The sequence below is a fragment of the Pezoporus flaviventris genome, unplaced genomic scaffold (assembly GCF_033815535.1).
Source record: "Pezoporus flaviventris isolate CSIRO_AGI_PZ_B2104156 unplaced genomic scaffold, CSIRO_AGI_Pfla_v1 ptg000022l, whole genome shotgun sequence".
NCBI lineage: Eukaryota > Metazoa > Chordata > Aves > Psittaciformes > Psittacidae > Pezoporus > Pezoporus flaviventris.
In genome coordinates this window covers 128,674-147,350 of record NW_026892570.1, presented here as the reverse complement: position 1 = coordinate 147,350, position 18,677 = coordinate 128,674, and the positions used below count along the sequence as shown (strand labels likewise).

Here is an 18,677-nt window from a genome sequence, read left to right as displayed (position 1 = left end):
AAAAAAAAAAATGGTGTGGGGTAGTGACATGGAAATCCATGGCAGAAGATGAAGTTACACAACAGGACTGTCATGAGAAATGTGCATTAATGCTTTCAAGGAAGATGAGTAAACGATTAAAACCAGATTCTGTTACTGCATCAGGTTTTATGTTAAAGATCTTCAGGATGGCCTCACCCCCTCAAGGAAACTCAAAGAAGCCAGAGCTTCTGTAGAGCAGGTTCGTGAAGGTTTGAAAGAAGAATCAGCAAGAAAGAAACTGTTGAACTGGCACCTCTCACAGATGGAGCACCTTGTAGTGTCCAGTAGACTGACAATAATACAGTCATAGAATCATAGAATAGTTACAGTTGGAAAGGACCTTAAGATCATCTAGTTTCAACCCCCCTGCCATGGACAGGGACACCTCACACTATACCATGTCACCCAAGGCTCTGTCCAACCTGGCCTTGAACACTGCCAGGGATGGAGCATTCACAACTTCCTTGGGCAACCCATTCCAGTGCCTCACCACCCTTACATTAAAGAACTTCCTCTTATATCCAGTCTAAACTTCCTTTGTTTAAGTTTTAACCCATTACCCCTTGTCCCATCACTACAGTCCCTAATGAAGTGTCCCTCCCCAGCATCCCTATAGGTCCCCTTCAGGTACTGGAAGGCTGCTATGAGGTTTCCATGCAGCCTTCTCGTCAACAGGCTGAACAGAGCCAACTTTCTCAGCCTATTTTCATACAGGAGGTGCTCCAGTCCCCTGATCATCCTCGTGGCCCTCCTCTGGACTTGTTCCAACAGTTCCACATCCTTTTTATGTTGAGGACACCAGAACTGCACACAATACTGCAAATGAGGTCTCACGAGAGCAGAGTAGAGGGGCAGGACTACTTCCTTCGACCTGCTGGTCACGCTCCTTTTGATGCAGCCCAGGATACCATTGGCTTTCCGGGCTGTGAGTGCACACTGCCAGCTCATGCTCATGTTCTCATCGACCAGCACCCCCAGGTCCTTCTCTGCAGGGTTGCTCTGAATCTCTTCTCTGCCCAATCTGCAGCCATCCAGCCAGTTCTTTATCCATCGAGTGGTCCATCCATCAAATTGATGTCTCTTCAATGTAGAGACAAGGATGTCTTGAGAGACGGTGTTGAATGCTTTGCACAAGTCCAGGTAGATGATGCCAACTGCTCTAACCCCCTTCCATCAGTTCCGTAGCCGCATCATAGAAGGCCACCAAATTGGTCAGGCAGGATTTCCCCTTAGTGAAGCCATGCTGGCTGTCACCAACCACCTTGTTGATTTTCATGTGCCTTAGGATGCCCTCCAGGAGAACCTGCTCCAAGATTTTGCCAGGCACAGAGGTGAGACTGGCTGGTCTGTAGTTCCCTGGGTCATCCATTTTCCCCTTCTTGAAAATGGGGGTTATATTTCCCTTTTTCCAGTCATCGGGAACTTCACCTGACTGCCATGATTTCTCAAATATGATGGCCAGCAGCTTTGCAACTTCATTCGCCAGCTCCTTTAGGACCCATGGATGGATCTCATCAGGACCCATGGACTTGTGCACGTTCAGATTTTTAAGATGGTCTCGAAACAGATCCTCACCTACAGTGGGCCCAAGGTCTTCATTATCACAGTCCCTGCGTCTGCCTTCCAAGACTTGGGTGGTTTGGTCAGAGCATTTGCCAGTGAAGACCAAGGCAAAGAAGTCATTCAGAACCTCAGCCTTCCCCAAATCCAGGGTAGCCAGTTCTCCTGATAGCTTCCAGAGAGGGCCTACGTTCTCCCTAGTCTGTCTTTTATTTGCTACGTACCTCCAGAATCCCTTCCTGTTATCTTTCACATCCCTAGGCAAGTTTAATTCTAACCAGGCCTTAGCTTTCCTAACCTGGTCCCTAGCTTCCTGGACAACATCCCTGTTTTCTTCCCAGGCTGCCTGTCCTTGCTTCCACTTTTTGTAAGCCTTTCTTTCCCTCCCAGAGTTTCCTCAGCAGCTCCTTATCCATCCAAGGAGGTCTCCTGGCCCTCCTGCTGCACTTCCTTCTAGTTGGGATGCAACACTCCTGAGCTTGTAGCAGGTGATCCTTGATTATCAACCAACAGTCTTGAGCCCCCCTGCCCTCTAGGGCTATATCCCATGGAACCTTACTAAGCAGGTTTCTGAAGAGGCCAAAGTCTGCACTCTTGAAGTTCAGGGCAGTGAGCTGGCCGCACGCTCTTCTCACTGTCCTGAGGATCTCAAATTCGGCCATCTCATGATCGCAATATTCACAATGCAGTGTCACTGAAATTACCTCATAACCTCCTCACTATTAAGGTGCAAGTTTCATCTTCACTACTCCTAGAACACTTCCATCAATGTCATCTCTCTGTATACACAGCACAGATGTCACATTTGCACAATTAAGCCACAGTATAAACAAAACCCAGAAGCAACTCTCAAAAGACTTCCTTCTGAAGCATATCCCCTAAGGCCCTGATATCAATTTCTGAATGAAACTTTCTATTAATGAGTTTCCTAGGGAAGGATTGCTGCTCCAAGATAAAACCACATTCCTTACCAAGCCTGTCTGACAGTGACATTTCCCTTCATACTCACATTCCTGTTGTGAGGTTCATGGGCCTTTCTAGGAAAGTGTGCAAGCCAACAGTTTTGAGATAAGAAAGGAAATAAAGCTGAAAAACTTAAGACTTACAGGATACATAATATAATGCACTAACTGGAGTTTTGGAATTACTCCTGATTTAGCTGGGGCACAGATGGGATTTCATACCCGCACAGACTACTTGAGACAAGGAAGTACAAAATGAAACATCATCTTTTGTAAGCAAGTAAATTCAGTTCGATGGCTTTGTAACAGTAGCAATGGAAAGTAACTCAGGTGAATGTTTCACAAAAACTAGTCAGAATACAGCCAAAGGACTTAATAAGAATCCTTGTATAAGATAATTCATTGTAGTTGCTGTATGACCTTAGTACAAAAATAACTGTAAGAAAAACAGGACAGAAAAACAGGAAGTGTTGATAAAGAGTATCTGAAACTAGCAGATATCCAGGATGTGCTTGGTGACTACGCTAACTGATAAGTAGAAGGACGGGATGATTATGTCTGCAGTTTTACCAAACCAGTTAAGATGATGTAAGCATTTATCTAGTGCGCATGCTTCAAAGATCACAGAAAGTGATGAAGACTGGGGGTCACTTACTTTTTCCAACAAAGACCGCTACCACATTGTTGTGCGCATGTGGAAATGGGCATGGAATTATGTAAAGAGGTTCTCAGATGGTTAATGAGTATGCATGATGTATGTTAATGGTTAATGAATATGTAATATGTATGTTAAGCAACAATTTGACTGGTCTATTTGAGGTTTGGCTGAGACATGCTAGGAGAAGCCATCCCCTGTGTCTCCCAGCACTGCAATAAAGAATAACTGCTTGTCAATTTAAAAAAAAACAACACAATAATAGTAATTTGAAGAAGAGCTCAGTACCTCCAAAGAGTACAGACAAGTCAAATTCAGCACGGGGACCTCAAATACCTTGACAGTAATTGTAATGCTTTTTGAGGTAACAGTCAAATGTTATAACCCAGCTGTGGTTAGAAACTATGCTCATGAAGACAAAAGCAGATGAAAATGCACAAAACAAACTAATGAGAGGATCAACTTTCACAGACTGTTTCAAAGCATGATCTTGTAGTATTATATCCCACTGGTGTGAATGTATACATGACTAATTTACTGTTTATGAAAATAATTAGCTATGCTAAGAAGAATCAAGTAGAACTTTTGCAACCCAACTACCTCACTGTTCTGGTAGCAGACCTGAACTACTCCTCCTCTCTATTGCAGTCAAAACTAGTGATTATCAAAATGAAGAGGCCATATATCATATAAAATAAAAATATTTGTGTTTCTATTAGGGATTTTTGTCTTTCTTCAACAAAAGCGATATAATGAGGAAGAGGAATGACACCTCATCTCCCCATCCACCTGGAATAAAACTGAGTAACGTACAAATATCGTTTGTTCTATTAAAACACCCTATTTTAATTCACATTCTTGATTGCTTAGTTTTTGTTAGTAGTACTATTAAATCAGCTGTTTGACAGACAGTTATGACTTTGAAGATTTATAGTGAAGTGAAAAGTTTGGTACTTGAGTATTTTTTAAATTCAGTACTGAAGATAGCATTGCCATTTCCATTTGTGTCATGGCTGTGTGGAAATGCTGAATTTTAAATAAACATAGTTATTTCAGGTTAAGAATATTTCTGTTTCACTTTTTAAGCCAAGTTTAGCACAGAATAATTGTAATTATAATTATAAAATATTGTACAATAATTTTATTGTAACACTAATTGTAAATATTGTTACAATAAATTGTAAAAAGTATCTTGACTTTACCTTAGCATCCTCTGGAGTTTTAAAATTAATAATTTTTCCAAATTCTTTGGCATGGAACACAGACTTAACTCGTTCCTAAAAATAAATAAATAAATAAATAAATAAATAAATAAGGAAAGAAGGTAATTCAAAATTGAATTAATTTATTCAGACATTACAAGTAAGAAGTTATTTACTACTAAGGCAGCTATATAGCTATTTGTTTCAGACAGCCATTACACTGATCTGAATACGTTCACATTGCATGCACACACCCTGATAAACTTCATTTTCTGCATAAAAGCACAGTAGAGCATAACGCTCAAGCAGTAACAGACTTCCCTTACCATGGAGTCCCTTGAGACTCGACCATAAGACTGTGCAGGAATGGAAGGCACATAATAGAGTATGGGGGATAACAAAATCCAGTACTCCCTAAGGTTGTAATTTGTCTTTCACCTTTTAAGTCTTTACTTGGGTGGACATTCCACCAATACTGACTTGCAAGTAGTAGAGTTAGCAACTTATGCCTCAGAAACAGAACATAAGCAGTGATTTGCAAAATATGGTTTTCAACCATAGATTTCAGTAAAGAGCATACTACAGATATGTTAATGGATTCTGAAATGACTACTGTGTAGGGGTAAAGATGGATATGTTATTCAGCATTGTCTGAAATGGCAGAAATTCTTAAGAATTATTGCATCCTGTAAAAGTTCACTTGCAGTCAGAAATCCAATATGGCTCTGCCTTTCATGCTCTCTGCAACAGAAACAAATAATCTGAGTGAAAAAGTGAATGCCTTTATACACTGTCAAGACTGCCCTGACAACCAATATGTGTAATTACACACATGAAGCTTATAAAAAAAAGAAAGAATACAAAACACAGTTAAATTCATTGACTGAAATTAAATTCAGTTACCATCTCAACAAGAATTTAAGAGGTAATTTCTTTATTTTTTTAAGGAAGATCGCCTCTGTAAGTATACTCAGTCACCAGTGGTCATCCTTCTCCTTATGGCCTTCACCCGTTTACCAGGGAAAGAAAGTTTTGGGATTGTTTAAAGGAAAACTGCAACTGAGAGCAACATATTTCAATTTGCATTGAAAGAGATAAGCATATTTATAAAGATATTAATACTGTATTGTACTTTTGCAGAATTTTGTTACTAGCTGCCCTGGGTTTGTCTCAGAGAAAACTGTTTGTGGCTTTGGTTTGTTAAATCTCTCCTACCTGGGTATTTTTAACAGGAGAATAGACAGCTATTTTATGTTGAAGTGCAGCAATTCTGCTAAAGCCTCTTTGGTATGGAGGACGATGGTTGAAGTATAAATATGGGGAGGCCTGGCAGATTGACTATATCACACTGCCACCAACCCGCCAAGGCAAGCGCCATGTGCTTACCATGGTGGAAGCAACCACCGGGTGGCTGGAAACATACGCTGTGCCCCATGCCACCGCCCGGAACACCATCCTGGGCCTTAAGAAACAGATTTTGTGGCGACACGGCACCCCAGAGAGAATTGAGTCAGACAATGGGACTCATTTCCGGAATAACCTCATAGATATTTGGGCCAAAGAGCATGGCATTGAGTGGGTATATCACATCCCCTACCGTGCACCAGCCTCTGGGAAAATTGAACGGTACAATGGGCTGTTAAAAACTACACTGAGAGCGATGGGTGGGGGAACTTTCAAGCATTGGGATACACACTTACCAAAGGCCACCTGGATGGTCAAACATCAGAGGTTCTGCCAACAGGGCTGGCCCAGCCCAGTCAGAACTTTTACATATTGTAGAAGGGGACAAAGTTCCCATGGTGCATATGAAGAATTTGCTGGGGAAGACAGTCTGGGTTATTCCTGCTTCAGGTAAAGGCAAACCCACTCGTGGGATTGCTTTTGCTCAGGGACCTGGATATACTTGGTGGGTAATGCGGGAAGATGGGGAAGCCCGATGTATACCTCAAGGGGATTTGATTTTAGGGGAAAACAGCCGATGAACTTAACTGTATGCTCTTGCCTGCTGTGTAATACTTTTATAGCCCATCAACTAGATGTCTTCAGGTCACCAGCGACTGGCCCTGACTTCCCTCCAACCATCATCCCAACAGAGAATGAACTTTGATAGAACCGGACGAGTTCTGCAGTAAAGGAACGACCAGCATCAGCAGGCAACGATCCAATACTGCACACAGCCTTTCCTGCCCTGAAAGATTGTTACAAGAGATGGAACCTGACATCATGGACCAGATGGACTCAGCAGCTTTATAGGGACTGGTCCATGCACTTAGATAAGAGTGATGGTATATTGAAAATGTGGGATCTGAGCATGACGTGAATGGTATGGAATATGGGGTGGATAATGTCCTGGGTTCAGCAGTAGCAGTCATTTTTCTCCTTCTTGGTAGCTGGTGCAGTGCTGTGTTTTGACTTTCGGCCTGGGAACAGAGCTGATAACAATGATGGTTTGGTTTGGCCAAGGACTTTGTGAGCCTCATGCTCTGCCAGGGAGGAGGGGAAGCTGGGAGGAAGCAGAGGCAGGACACCTGACCCAAACTAGCCAAAGAGGTATTCCATACCACAGCATGGCATGCCCAGGATGTAACTGGGAGTTAGCTGGAAGGGCTGGGAGTCTGCAGGGTTGGAGGAGGTATAGGTCGGTGCTTGGTTGGGTTGGGGGGCCAAGTTATCAGTCGGCTGGTGGTGAGGTATTCTATTCTCTTCCCTTGTTGTTTCTTTTATCATTATTATTATTGGTGGTAGTAGTAGTGATTTGTGTTATACCTTAGTTATTAAACTGTTCTTATCTCAACCTGTGGGAGTTACATTCTTTTTGATTCTCCTCTAAGTCCCTCCGGCAGTAGGGGGAGGGAAAGAAGTGGGGGGAGTAAGTGAACGAGCTGACTTGACTGGTTTTAAACCATGACACCAGCAAATGAAAAAAAAACAAAAAAACCCTCTTTGAAGCACAGTACATGAAAATGTATTGCTCAAATATATTTGAAATTTTGGGATTACCACAAGGTAGGAGGCTAACGTTGGCGTATTTCCACAGTGACAGACTGCATAATAAAAATACCCTGCAGTGTTCTGCGAGTTTTGTTGTATCACCATTTTACAACTATGAACGCACCATGAAGTAATGTGTAACATAAAAAAAAAATTCCCAGCATTCAAGGAATACTTTCAGCTGCAAACATCATGTCACAATTCTGCTTAGAACAGTCAGAAGATAGTTATAGGAGGAGTTTGCTCATGACAAATTTCAACTCCCTTCTTTGAGCATTTTAACTAGAAGAGAGATCAAGAATTCAAAGGCGAAAGATTAAGAATTCCGAGTTCAATTCTATAAACAGTAAGACAAAAAGAAACCAAAACATTAAGTTCACATACCTTGGCTTCAATGCGTAATCTTCTGCCATCGACGATGAATGGTTCTTTGGTAAATTCATCGTAAGTGTATTGCCATTCACATGTCAGCTGTCCAAATGTCCCTTTTGTCACAAATAACACACCACTATGTATGAGAAATTGAAATTAATAATTTTTAAATCAGTGTAAAAATACTTAAAAGTTATCAAGTAACTGGTGAAGTCATTAGTTGCTCCAAAATAGTTCTCATCTAATGATGCATAACAACCATACAGCATACTTTTAAAAAGAGTGAATTTTGAGTCTTATTTAAAATACCGTATCTCATAGCAAAACCGTTAACACTCCCTCTAGCTGTATCTCTATGAAAAGATGCACTGAGTTCCTATTTGAGATGAATGCCTGCTACTCCACTGCTAGACATTATTTACTCTGTTCCTATATTATCCATTTTTCCCTCAATATACTAATCTATAAGGGAATCCTACAGTTGTGTTGACCTCAGCCTACTCAGATGTCTAACAATTCTTCTCAGCTAAAGACACCCAAAACAACACTCATGTGCTGAACACCCCCCCCCACACCCCATTAACTGTTGATCCCACTGCTGCCACACTACTAAGCATGCCTTCCCCGTTATTTTATCTACATACATGACAGCACAGTTACTAGTCAGCAATCATCAAGGTATGAACATTTTGATGATAGTTTTAAGTACTTATTATTCAGAGTAAGAACTGTTTACCTTTTTGTAACCATTAATAGATCTGTACTGTTGACCATAGCATGTGCAATATATCTCAGTTTTGCAAATCTTCCATTTTCAATTTTCTAAAAGAGATAACAGTTTCATACCTTTGAATATGTTAGTATAAATTCATATGCTAAGTTTGTGCTAAAAATGTATTTATTCCCCAAAAGTCAAAGTCATATATCACTAATAGATCTGTGACAGCCAAAGTTCAAAACTGCATACGATTATTTGGTTGTTGTTAATGCAGCCATGCAGATGAAAAATCAATAACCAAAACTGTCAAAGAATAATATAACTTCTCAAAACATTTCAGGAATCAGTTTTCTACATACTTTTAGTACACACCAAACTTCTGCAAATACAATTCTGAGACAACAAAAGAAATAAGGATTAATTTCCTAATTTACGTTAAGTCACCTCCAAAAACTGGAGTATGTAACTCAGGGAACAAATCTATACTTAACTGTATACAGGAACCTACTGTCGTGTAAATAGTGGGACTTATTACTGCACTTGAGGCAATGCTTATTTTCTCCATATTCTCGTTTCCCCCTGAATTTACTTCATCTTGCCCCATAATTCTGTCAATATTGTAACAGAATATTCTTCCATGGGTATTCTTTAATGGGCAATAATTTCAAAATATTAATGACAGCAGGTGAATAATTTTTAGAAACAGAGGCTCTGTAACTTTAACATGACTTGGCAACCATTGGATTTCTGACTTTCTGAGCAATGAGTGATTAAATTAGTGATTGAATTAAGATTGCTGTATCTTAGTTGGAAACTGATCCTTGCATGCTTCCCATCTGTTGCAGATTGAAAGCAAAAAAAAAATTAGTATAAGCCAGTATGATTCAAGAAACCCTTAACTACACACATAATGCTTCAGATATGTATGCCAATATTTTTAAAAAAATATGTAGGTTAGTTCTCAATGCTGTTAAAATAGCAAAACCATTTAATGAGTATCCATCACCACTGTAAAATGATAAAGACATTTAATTAGACATACCCTACAACTTCAAATTTAGCTGCATGGATAACTTCACTTGCCCAAACATACTTTTTTAAATCATGCCCTCCCCTAAAGTTACTGATTCTTTAGTGAATAACATCAAGAATATTTGATTAACAGGCTCCCAAAAGAGATTTCCGTAAGCTCTCAGGAAGTTCAGAGTATTCCAGGATAGTAACTCTGTTGGGCTACATAATCACACCTATGGCTCACATGCCTACTTACATAAGTCTGCTTGAATTTCTGCAAAAGCAAGTGTCAGGGACAGGATGAATACAGCATGAAGAATGATATAAGACAGCATGAAGAATGATATAAGAAATGAGGAATTAAGGGCTTGGAAACTCCTTATTCAAGCTTTGTCTAGGGGTTGTCACACTCCCATTTGTTCCAGAACACAATATGTTGGATGGTAAGAAGACAGACAAGGCTGTATGGGCAGACAGCATGGATAGGATACCTGATCCTATGGGTCAGGTCTAGTTCTATTTCCTGATGGATGTTAAGTGTTAGTGGCCTTGCAAGAAAGACAGGGAAAGGGGACAGAAGGCTGACAGGAAGTTACAGAAATAATGTGTGTGTGGAAAAAGCAAGGGTAGTTCAGTAGAGATAACAAATACACATCATTGCATTTAATCTGCAAGACTCTGGGACAATGCTGGCAATTTCTCTTACTGACAAAACACATTATAAATATTCCACAGCATGACCAGTATCTCTCTTCTATTATAAGCAATTATAGGGAAGCATTAGCAATTCAGCCTTATGAGGGTGGAGAGGATCTGTAGTCTTTGTCCTGCATCAAGGAAAGTAACTTCCTTATCCTTCGCATCGCATTGAGATAAGGCTCTCAATCCAAAAGTTAATCCTCTCTAAAAGGGACTTAATAGAGCGAAGTTACCTCTTTCTCTCTTTTCCTTAGCCTGCAAGTTAATTTTCAACAAGCCATCTCACCCGACTGTAACTGATGATGAACTGAGAATTATGAAAGTTATTAAGGAAGTACAGTACTTAACTATCACACAGGTTGCAATCCTAAACAAAAGCTATTTAAATGTCCATCAAATTCCACAAAAAGTTTTTCATTCTACTAAGGTCCACAAGCAAGTGATTTGTGTAGCACAAAAATACTGTCAGAATGTAGTATGTGCTGACCTAATTATTACTCATTGTTAGCAATCGATCTTACGGTGGTTAACTCAAAGTTATCTATATGCTATAAGATAGAACACAGATAACTTTGTAGATACAAAGTACCTACAAACTTCGTTCTGTAGACTGTAGTCTAGAGTTTTGTAGACAATTGGGAAATAAAGGACAGAAAAATTATGCACAGTACTTTTGCAAAGGTAATGCATCTGTGCCAATGCTTAGCAGTAACTACTTCTAAATATTCTGCCTTTAGATTTTTCTGCCCTTCATTTACAATCTGTATCCCTTCTAGCATTAGACTTGCACCTGTTCTTTAGGAAATATATCATGGAGGGATATGCCAATTTACTGCTGAAAACTCCTATAGCAGTATCACTACTGCACTCTGCTACCAAAGTGCCTTATAAAACTCAAACATAAAAGGATATATAGATGTATAAATAGACTTTTAAAACAATTCTACAGTATTTCACTACTGTTTGCAGAAAACCATCAACTTGGGCCACTGCTTGGTGATGCAAAACTGTTACAGTTAACATTGATCAAACATTGTTCAATATTTAACTACTGTAAGAAAAAAATACTAATTTTTAAAACACAACTTCTGTTTCAAATTAAGAGTGGTTTAATAACCTGATTACTTTAGTACATGTTGTAGTTCATTGACTAGACATAGAAAAGGAATGCATCTATTGAATAAAGACACTCCGGCAGCAGTTAAATTTGAAGCAATCCAAGCATAAATTCTCTTCTGTGCAAATTATTCTCACCTGTAGTACAAATGCTTAAATGTCAATGCAGTAACCTAACAGTACATGCAATCTTCTGTGCAGAGATGGATGCACAAATGTGCTCAGTGTCTTTAAAGTGCCATCTCTGTTTTTGGAAAGATTCCTAATCACACCACATGCTTCTTATTTACTGAGAAGCAAGCACAGAGGTATTTGACAATGAAATGTTTGTGGAAACAAAACTTAAAATCTATGAACCTTACAGTTATAGTTCTAGAAAATACTAGCAGTATCTGTGATACAAAATTCGGAATATTTGATATACTTCTTGAATCATCCCAACTAAAACATGTAAAAAACAAAAAAAACCTGTAAGAACTGTTACAACTTAAAAAAGGGTTATAAACCTTCGTTTCTTTCTGCTCAGATTCACTTTTTCAACTGGATTTTAGTTTGCCAATGTACTTCCTTATTAATTGAATACTGTCCAGACATTTAAGTTTTAAAGGCGATTCACTGTTCTCGAATACTGAATGTATCTTTCACGTCAAACTATAAAGTGACTTCCTCCAAAGCTGTAAAATCGTTACTTCCATCAGACTAACCTGGTATAATTGCACACCTGGTCTTCACCCCAGAAACATTTAATAACTCTAAGCAGTACCCAGGTCACTTGATAGATCTAACTTGAATGTGTGTGAAAAAAAGGAGAAAACTGTCACACAAAGCAAAACAAACAAACAAACAAAAGTAAACCCTTCCTTTTTCTACATGCAAAATTCTCTCCTCGTCCCTTATTAATAAGAATTAAAGTTAATCCTTTATTGGCTAATCCCTCATCCCAGTTATCCTAATGTGCAATATCATTCTACAAACAGCAAAGCTTTTGTCAATGACACACTAGTGCCTGAATTCAAGATTCTGTTCAGTCATGCAGAGCAGCAACTCCAAAATCAACCCGTTTTTGCCAAACAGAACAGAAATTTGTGGTTAACATTCCAATCTAATGCCACAGTATGCAGGACAGCAACAACTGGGACAGCAGTTTTCTGTCAGAATATGAAGCTTCTACTTCACAACATAAATACTTGCCTATGTTGACCGCAAAATTATCTTGGTCAATTTCTGATCTCAATTCATTCTATGAGCTGAACAGTGAAACCATAGTGATTTACACTTCCACTATGATGACCATATCTAGATGTTCTTTATGTTTCCTGCCAATACAACCAAAGTTCTTGGATTTGTAGCTTCTGAAGTGATTACTGTACTGGCAGGGAAATGGCAAAATATTTCAATTTGCTTTTCCGTTTTCTCTGTCAGCTAACAAGCTGGTATATACTTTACCTAGGACATTTCTAGTTTTTACTTGCTTTTCCACCATAAAAAGCATTTGTTTTAGTCAAACAAGCCGAGATGAAAACTGAGTCATGGAACAAGCTTCCATGTTCTTCTGAAGCAACTGCTGTTAGCTGTTCTCAGCAAGCTTCCTCTAAATGTACACAAGTCTTCTATTTAGGGATGAACAATGACTATATAATAATATCCCAAAATTGCACATTTAAGTGGTAAGGATCTTGCTATTTCCTTTAACCTAGACACATTTCCTCCTTTGGAAAATGACAACACTGAATCAAGGGAGTAGCAAACTAGATGGCACGCATGAGTGGATGCCTGGCAGGAGTCTGGACAATGCCAGACAAAAATGAATTTACTTTGAACTTTGGTAATGATATCTCCCTGTAATTCTATGAAGTGAAATGTCAGTTTTAGAATACTCCACAATAGAGATGTTTATGCTTTAATCTGAACCCAAGCCAAGGGAGGTGAGGGAAGAAGAGAAAAGAGTATGATGTTTTTCCTGATTCTCAGATGTTCTTCCTGACAAACTGAAGTTTGAGTACTAAGAAACAACAGTCTGTTCAATCCAATCCAACATTCTAGCACCTGATCTGAAGCTTACCTCATGACCAAAAACGGATCATTGAACTGAAAGCTGAACACCTCCACCACAGTAGGACACAGTATTGAAGCACAGCTTTTGAAGGTTTGTCTTCTCTACAAGCTTACATCCACTGCAGCATAGATGAGAAGCAACCTTACCCAACACTGTAAAAGAGCCTTCACAAACTCATACACTATACAGGTAAATTAAAAATAATTAAAAAAAAGGTTTGAATTTATTTCGGTTTTGAGTAGGCACTGAGATGCAACACAGAGAACTCCACTGATTTCATGATGTCAAATGTTAATGGCATCATGAATGTTCATAAGCATTGAACTACCTTATCTTTCAGCTTTTTTCCCTCGCAGGGCAAAGACCAGTGATTTCTGGCCGTTTTATACCTTCTGTAAATAATAACAACAAAGGTATAAACAATGTATTAAATGATCCCAGAAGTATCTATAGTATCCTTCTGAAGTGGCTTAAGCTTATAGAACCTCCTGAGAAAAACCAAAAGACCAAAGAACCCTAATCAAAAGGGACATACCAGATAATATCAGAGATAAAAAGCACAGTAAATTCTTCACCTCAGCAATGCGTAACATGTAACCTCATTACCATTACAGACGTCACTAAAAGTGTAAAATTAAACACTTGGAAAAAGCTGAATCATCAACTTGTTCTGTAGGTGACAGCAGAAATCTTGGCAACCTGAACTGAAAGGATGACACTTAGTCTTGAGGTCTTCAGCAACTGTACTGGATGTCAAATTTAACTGCCCAGTGAAAAAGTGGGAGTAAAAATTGTGCAGCCAAAAGTTAAACTATTAATATATTAATAAAGTAAAAATGGGGGGAGGAGGGATGGAGAGCAGGGAAAAGGTGGTCTCTATTTTTTTATATGTTACTGTAAATCCCAAAGTAAAACAATCTCTAAATTGTTTTAGAGTTGGAAGTTTTTGTGTGTTTGGTTGCTGGGTTTTTTTGATTGTTGGGTTTGGTTTTATTTTTGTTTTTTTTTTTCCATTTTTGGTGCCTTAAAGAGCACCAGTTTTGGCTAGTTACCTATTAAACTTCTCACAAGTTTTGGTACCATGACTTAGCAAAAAATTAAGTCCTAATATCTGAGGCAATACAATTTTTTGTTATCCTAAATCCAAATTATTTGTTTATGCAATGTATATTCAGAAGGAACTAGACTCAAGACAGGATCAAATAAAATACTTGCACAAAATAACTACTTTTTTCTTACATAAAACCTTCAAAAATAGAACTATATACCATGAAAGAGATACCCTATGGTATTAATCTTATTTGCCAAATATGCTGGCACTTTTTTATTTTTACATTTTTATTTTTTTAAATAGCATACTACAACATTTCAAACTAATGAGTAAAGAAAAAACTCTTCTTAGTTATGTTCCAGTGGAACCTGAATTAGTGATACCTGACCCAGAAGTACTACCATTCATGCAGAATTTTACTTCCACATTCTTAAATGATTTGTAAAATTGTAAGTTAGAAAACTTAAAAGTTAAGCCAACTTGACACAAAAAATCTTTTATTTCTAAAAAAAAAACCAACCATATTTGTGTTTTTGCAGGGATTCTTTTTCAGCCACAAATGATTAAATTTCTTTCTAAAGCTGTTGCAGAATGAATTAAAAATGCTTTGTTATAAAATTGACATGCATTGTCTTGCAAGACAGGTCACTATAGAAGAAAACCAAAATTTTATAGGAAGAAAAATGAAATTGCACTAAAAAGCCAAAGTGAAAAAGAAAATAACAGGTAACATTCAAATTGCCAAAATCCAGTAAAGTTAATAAAATGCAGCAGTAACTTGTCTAATTTCCTCAACTTTTAAACATGATTTGTCTTTTTTCAGTATGCAAGACCAAAAAAAATTCTACATCCTTTAAAAAAAAAAAAGAAAGAAAGAAGGAAAGATCCATTTGTATCTAAAATACTCTAAATCCTAACAAACCACAACAGTCTTTCACCTACTTTGGAAAGACATCCTTTTGAGATGACATTACAAAATAAGTATCAATACATGACCTGTAGCAATGTTAAGGACCAGTAGTTTCAGCTAAAACAAGCTCTCAAGTTGATATTGTCCCCTATTATCTTGGAGATTATAAGCACATATATATATTTACTTGGCTCATTGCCAAAAAGATCAGACTGTACACCAGCTTTTGAACACATAAGGCCAGAATAAGCAGTCTTACGGATTCTAATGGCTCTTCTCTCAGAATTTTTATAACTGGAAGAAAACAGACAATGAAGGACATGATATCGCCTTTGGTAAATATGCAAACATTTCAGAAGCCCTTATTGTTGTTCTAGAGCAATTCTACTCCTTCAGCTGCTGGCAGAAGAATTAATTCTTACTAGAGCACTTACTGGTACCTAAATGTCTATTGCAAGAGATATGTAAAATGTAACCCAAAACTGTGAATTTAGCAACAAACCACACAAAAGAAACAAACCAAAAACCCACAAAAAAAAAAACAAAAAAAATCACAACAAAAAAGCAAAATCTGTGCAAGCATTCCAGTGAATACAGAATAAAACATTTTTAAAAGAAATACCTTGAAAAGCCATACAGAACAATTTATAATACAGAACTGTAGTGCTTCAATGTTGTTATTTTTACACCATATGTCAAGGTAAATAAAAAACTAAATATTTTTGCATGTTACGTACATTTCACTACACAGAGCCTTGTAAAAGTATGCTATTTTCTCCAGCTGTCTGTGATTTTACATAGGGTTTATTTTTGGGGTGAATTTTTTGCTTTCTTTGTTGCTATGAAAATGAAAATATTTATTTAAGAACCAAATAATATATGGTCTCAAGCAAAAAAAAATTAAAACATTATTTTCCACATCTAAGAATTCCAAAGGATACATGAAAAATTAAAATTTTATGTTAAATGCTCCTTTCAAAATACACGTATTTTATGTTTTAAAGACTTCTATAGGCCATTTAGTGTTTTCACATAATCTAGTTCCAGGAAACATGAGAAACAATGTGGAACAGAACAGATGAATCCATTTTAGATATACTTGAGACATGTTTATTGTTAAAAAGAAAAGCAGACAAAATACTTTAGAAATATGAAATAAAGCAAACAGTCAAACAGCATTTTAACACCAGTCATGACTGTACAACCCAGTAAAGTTTTACTAAGCATTTAAAAGCATTCCACCTAGCAAATTATAATCAAAACCTGTCACATAAATGCAAAAACATTAAATACACTTGATAAAAACATATCTGGAAATAAACTTTAAGTCACGGTATTACTATTTTTTCCTATTATTCAATACTACTTTCACCTCATGTCCAGTTTTATATGTAAGACTATTTTTATTATATTCTTTGCTCCTTTGCTTAGCACTTATCATCATACAGTTTATTTACCCGTATTTTTTGCACAGTTTTAAAAATAAGAATTTAGTATCAGACAACCCCATCTTCTCAGTGGAATTATAGCAGCAACATTTAATACTTTAAGGTGAAAAGTGACAAAAGCAATGTATATCTATTACAGTCCATATTATCCTAACTGTCATCATCATCATCACTACTACTGTGAGTCTTAGTCCATTCCCTGTAGGCCTGTCTTTTCTGAAAGCATGGTAAAGGAAGAAGAAAGCAGAAGCGTTAGTTTAGGAGTATTAGTTTGTCTGGCAAGTTTGTTAATTAAAGCAAAATAAATCCCCAGAAAACAAAGAAATTCTGAAATGACATCCTAGTTTAGGACACAGTATGAGCACACGGAATCTCCTATATCCTACTTCCTTTAATTAACATATACAACCTCTAAGCCACCAGAAGAAATTTTATTCCAATCTAACCCAGTAATTGTTGAAAATACTACAAGACAGTGACTGCAGTGGGACAGGTCACCAGATCTGTATACATGGAAGTAATACAAAAAGGGAGAATAATCTTTTTTTCCCCTGTAAGGAAACATCATACTATTCCAATTGCCTCAGACTGGGAACATGTAATACACTAAGACTCATGCAAAAGAATTATCAGTGAACAGAAACATTACAAAGAAAACCATTAGTACACTTCAGTGTAGAGAAAGATTAAGGAATCAAACATACTATATCAGAAATCAATGTCTGACAGGAAAAAAAAAAAGCAATTCAGTATTTTTTGATTTGACTGTCTACAGGGAGAATTATAGCACTGTTTAGAGCTTTCATAACATTTCTTGAAGAGTAGTTCTGCCTTAGAATCATCGTTAGTAGTGAAAACTAATATGAAACATACAATTTTTCAACTTTAACTACTTTCAAAATGGTGGCTGTCATCAAAAATTTGACAGGCATGCTTTTGAAAGTTGGATTTTGAAGGTGGTGGTACTGTACCCAACCAAACAGCAGAAAAACTAAAATTATATATTACATTGCAGAATTTTTAAAAGGTTTCTCAGAAAAACAAAACAAAAACCAAAACGTGAACATGTACAAATTTAAGAAGCAAAAGCAATGCAAAGTCGTTAGAGAAGTCGGCACATTAGAGCTCACTCTGTTGGCTTGCTAGTGTTTGGTTTAGTTGTACACTTTAGGACAGAGAAGGGGATGTTTTGGAATTCATTTTCTTGAAAGAAAGAGGAGAAAGGTTATGCCATTCATCGTGTTACCACTGGCGTGAGTTGCCAGTCGTAGCTTTTAATTATGCTTTAGTTACGGTAATACTGCTTTATAACACTAGCTTTAAATTGGAGAGCATGGACTAAAGCTACCTCATTAGAAGAAAAGCAGAGGTGTACATACTACTTATTCTCAAAAGAGCTTTCACACTCTGCTGAACTAGATCACCAGTGAATGGTATGGCAAACATTGCTGAGATGCCTGAAAAAGGACTATCCTCTTCTACCAGAAAACAAAAGACACACTGATAAAATGCAGAAGAAACAGTCAACCTCACTGGAACTTGACATGAAACAAACAGCGATGGCAATTCTCAAAATAGTCCAAAATTCCTCTTATTTACTTCTCCAAAACCGTTATTTCTATATGACTTCTCCAACTCTTTCTTGGCACACTGAATTCTTCAAAGTTTATTCAAAAAATTCTGTTTACATTCATGCAATCACTAATTACTACTTTATATCTTATGTTTGAATATTTCTAAAATGCAGTTTTACTTCAAACAGAGAATAAAATAGAAACTTTTTAAGCTGCATAACAGATTATTTTTACTTTTGTATCTGAATCAAATTTGTTAAATGGCAGCTAAATTATCCTGCTCAGCATCTTCATGCAAGTAGATTCCACTAGAAAAATGTTTATG

The 18,677-nt window shown here is 37.3% G+C and overlaps 1 protein-coding gene across 1 annotated transcript in view; it reads right to left on the bottom strand.

Moving 5' to 3' along the window:
- VPS13A (vacuolar protein sorting 13 homolog A) overlaps window positions 1–18,677 on the bottom strand; it is a 110,476-nt gene that overhangs the window by 3,398 nt on the left and 88,401 nt on the right. The window contains exons 69-71 of the mRNA XM_061456249.1: window positions 8,503–8,588; window positions 7,779–7,902; window positions 4,401–4,475 (exon numbers count right to left, since the gene is read on the bottom strand). Coding sequence (XP_061312233.1) covers window positions 4,401–4,475; window positions 7,779–7,902; window positions 8,503–8,588 — 285 coding nt within the window. The remainder of the gene's footprint in view (window positions 1–4,400; window positions 4,476–7,778; window positions 7,903–8,502; window positions 8,589–18,677) is intronic.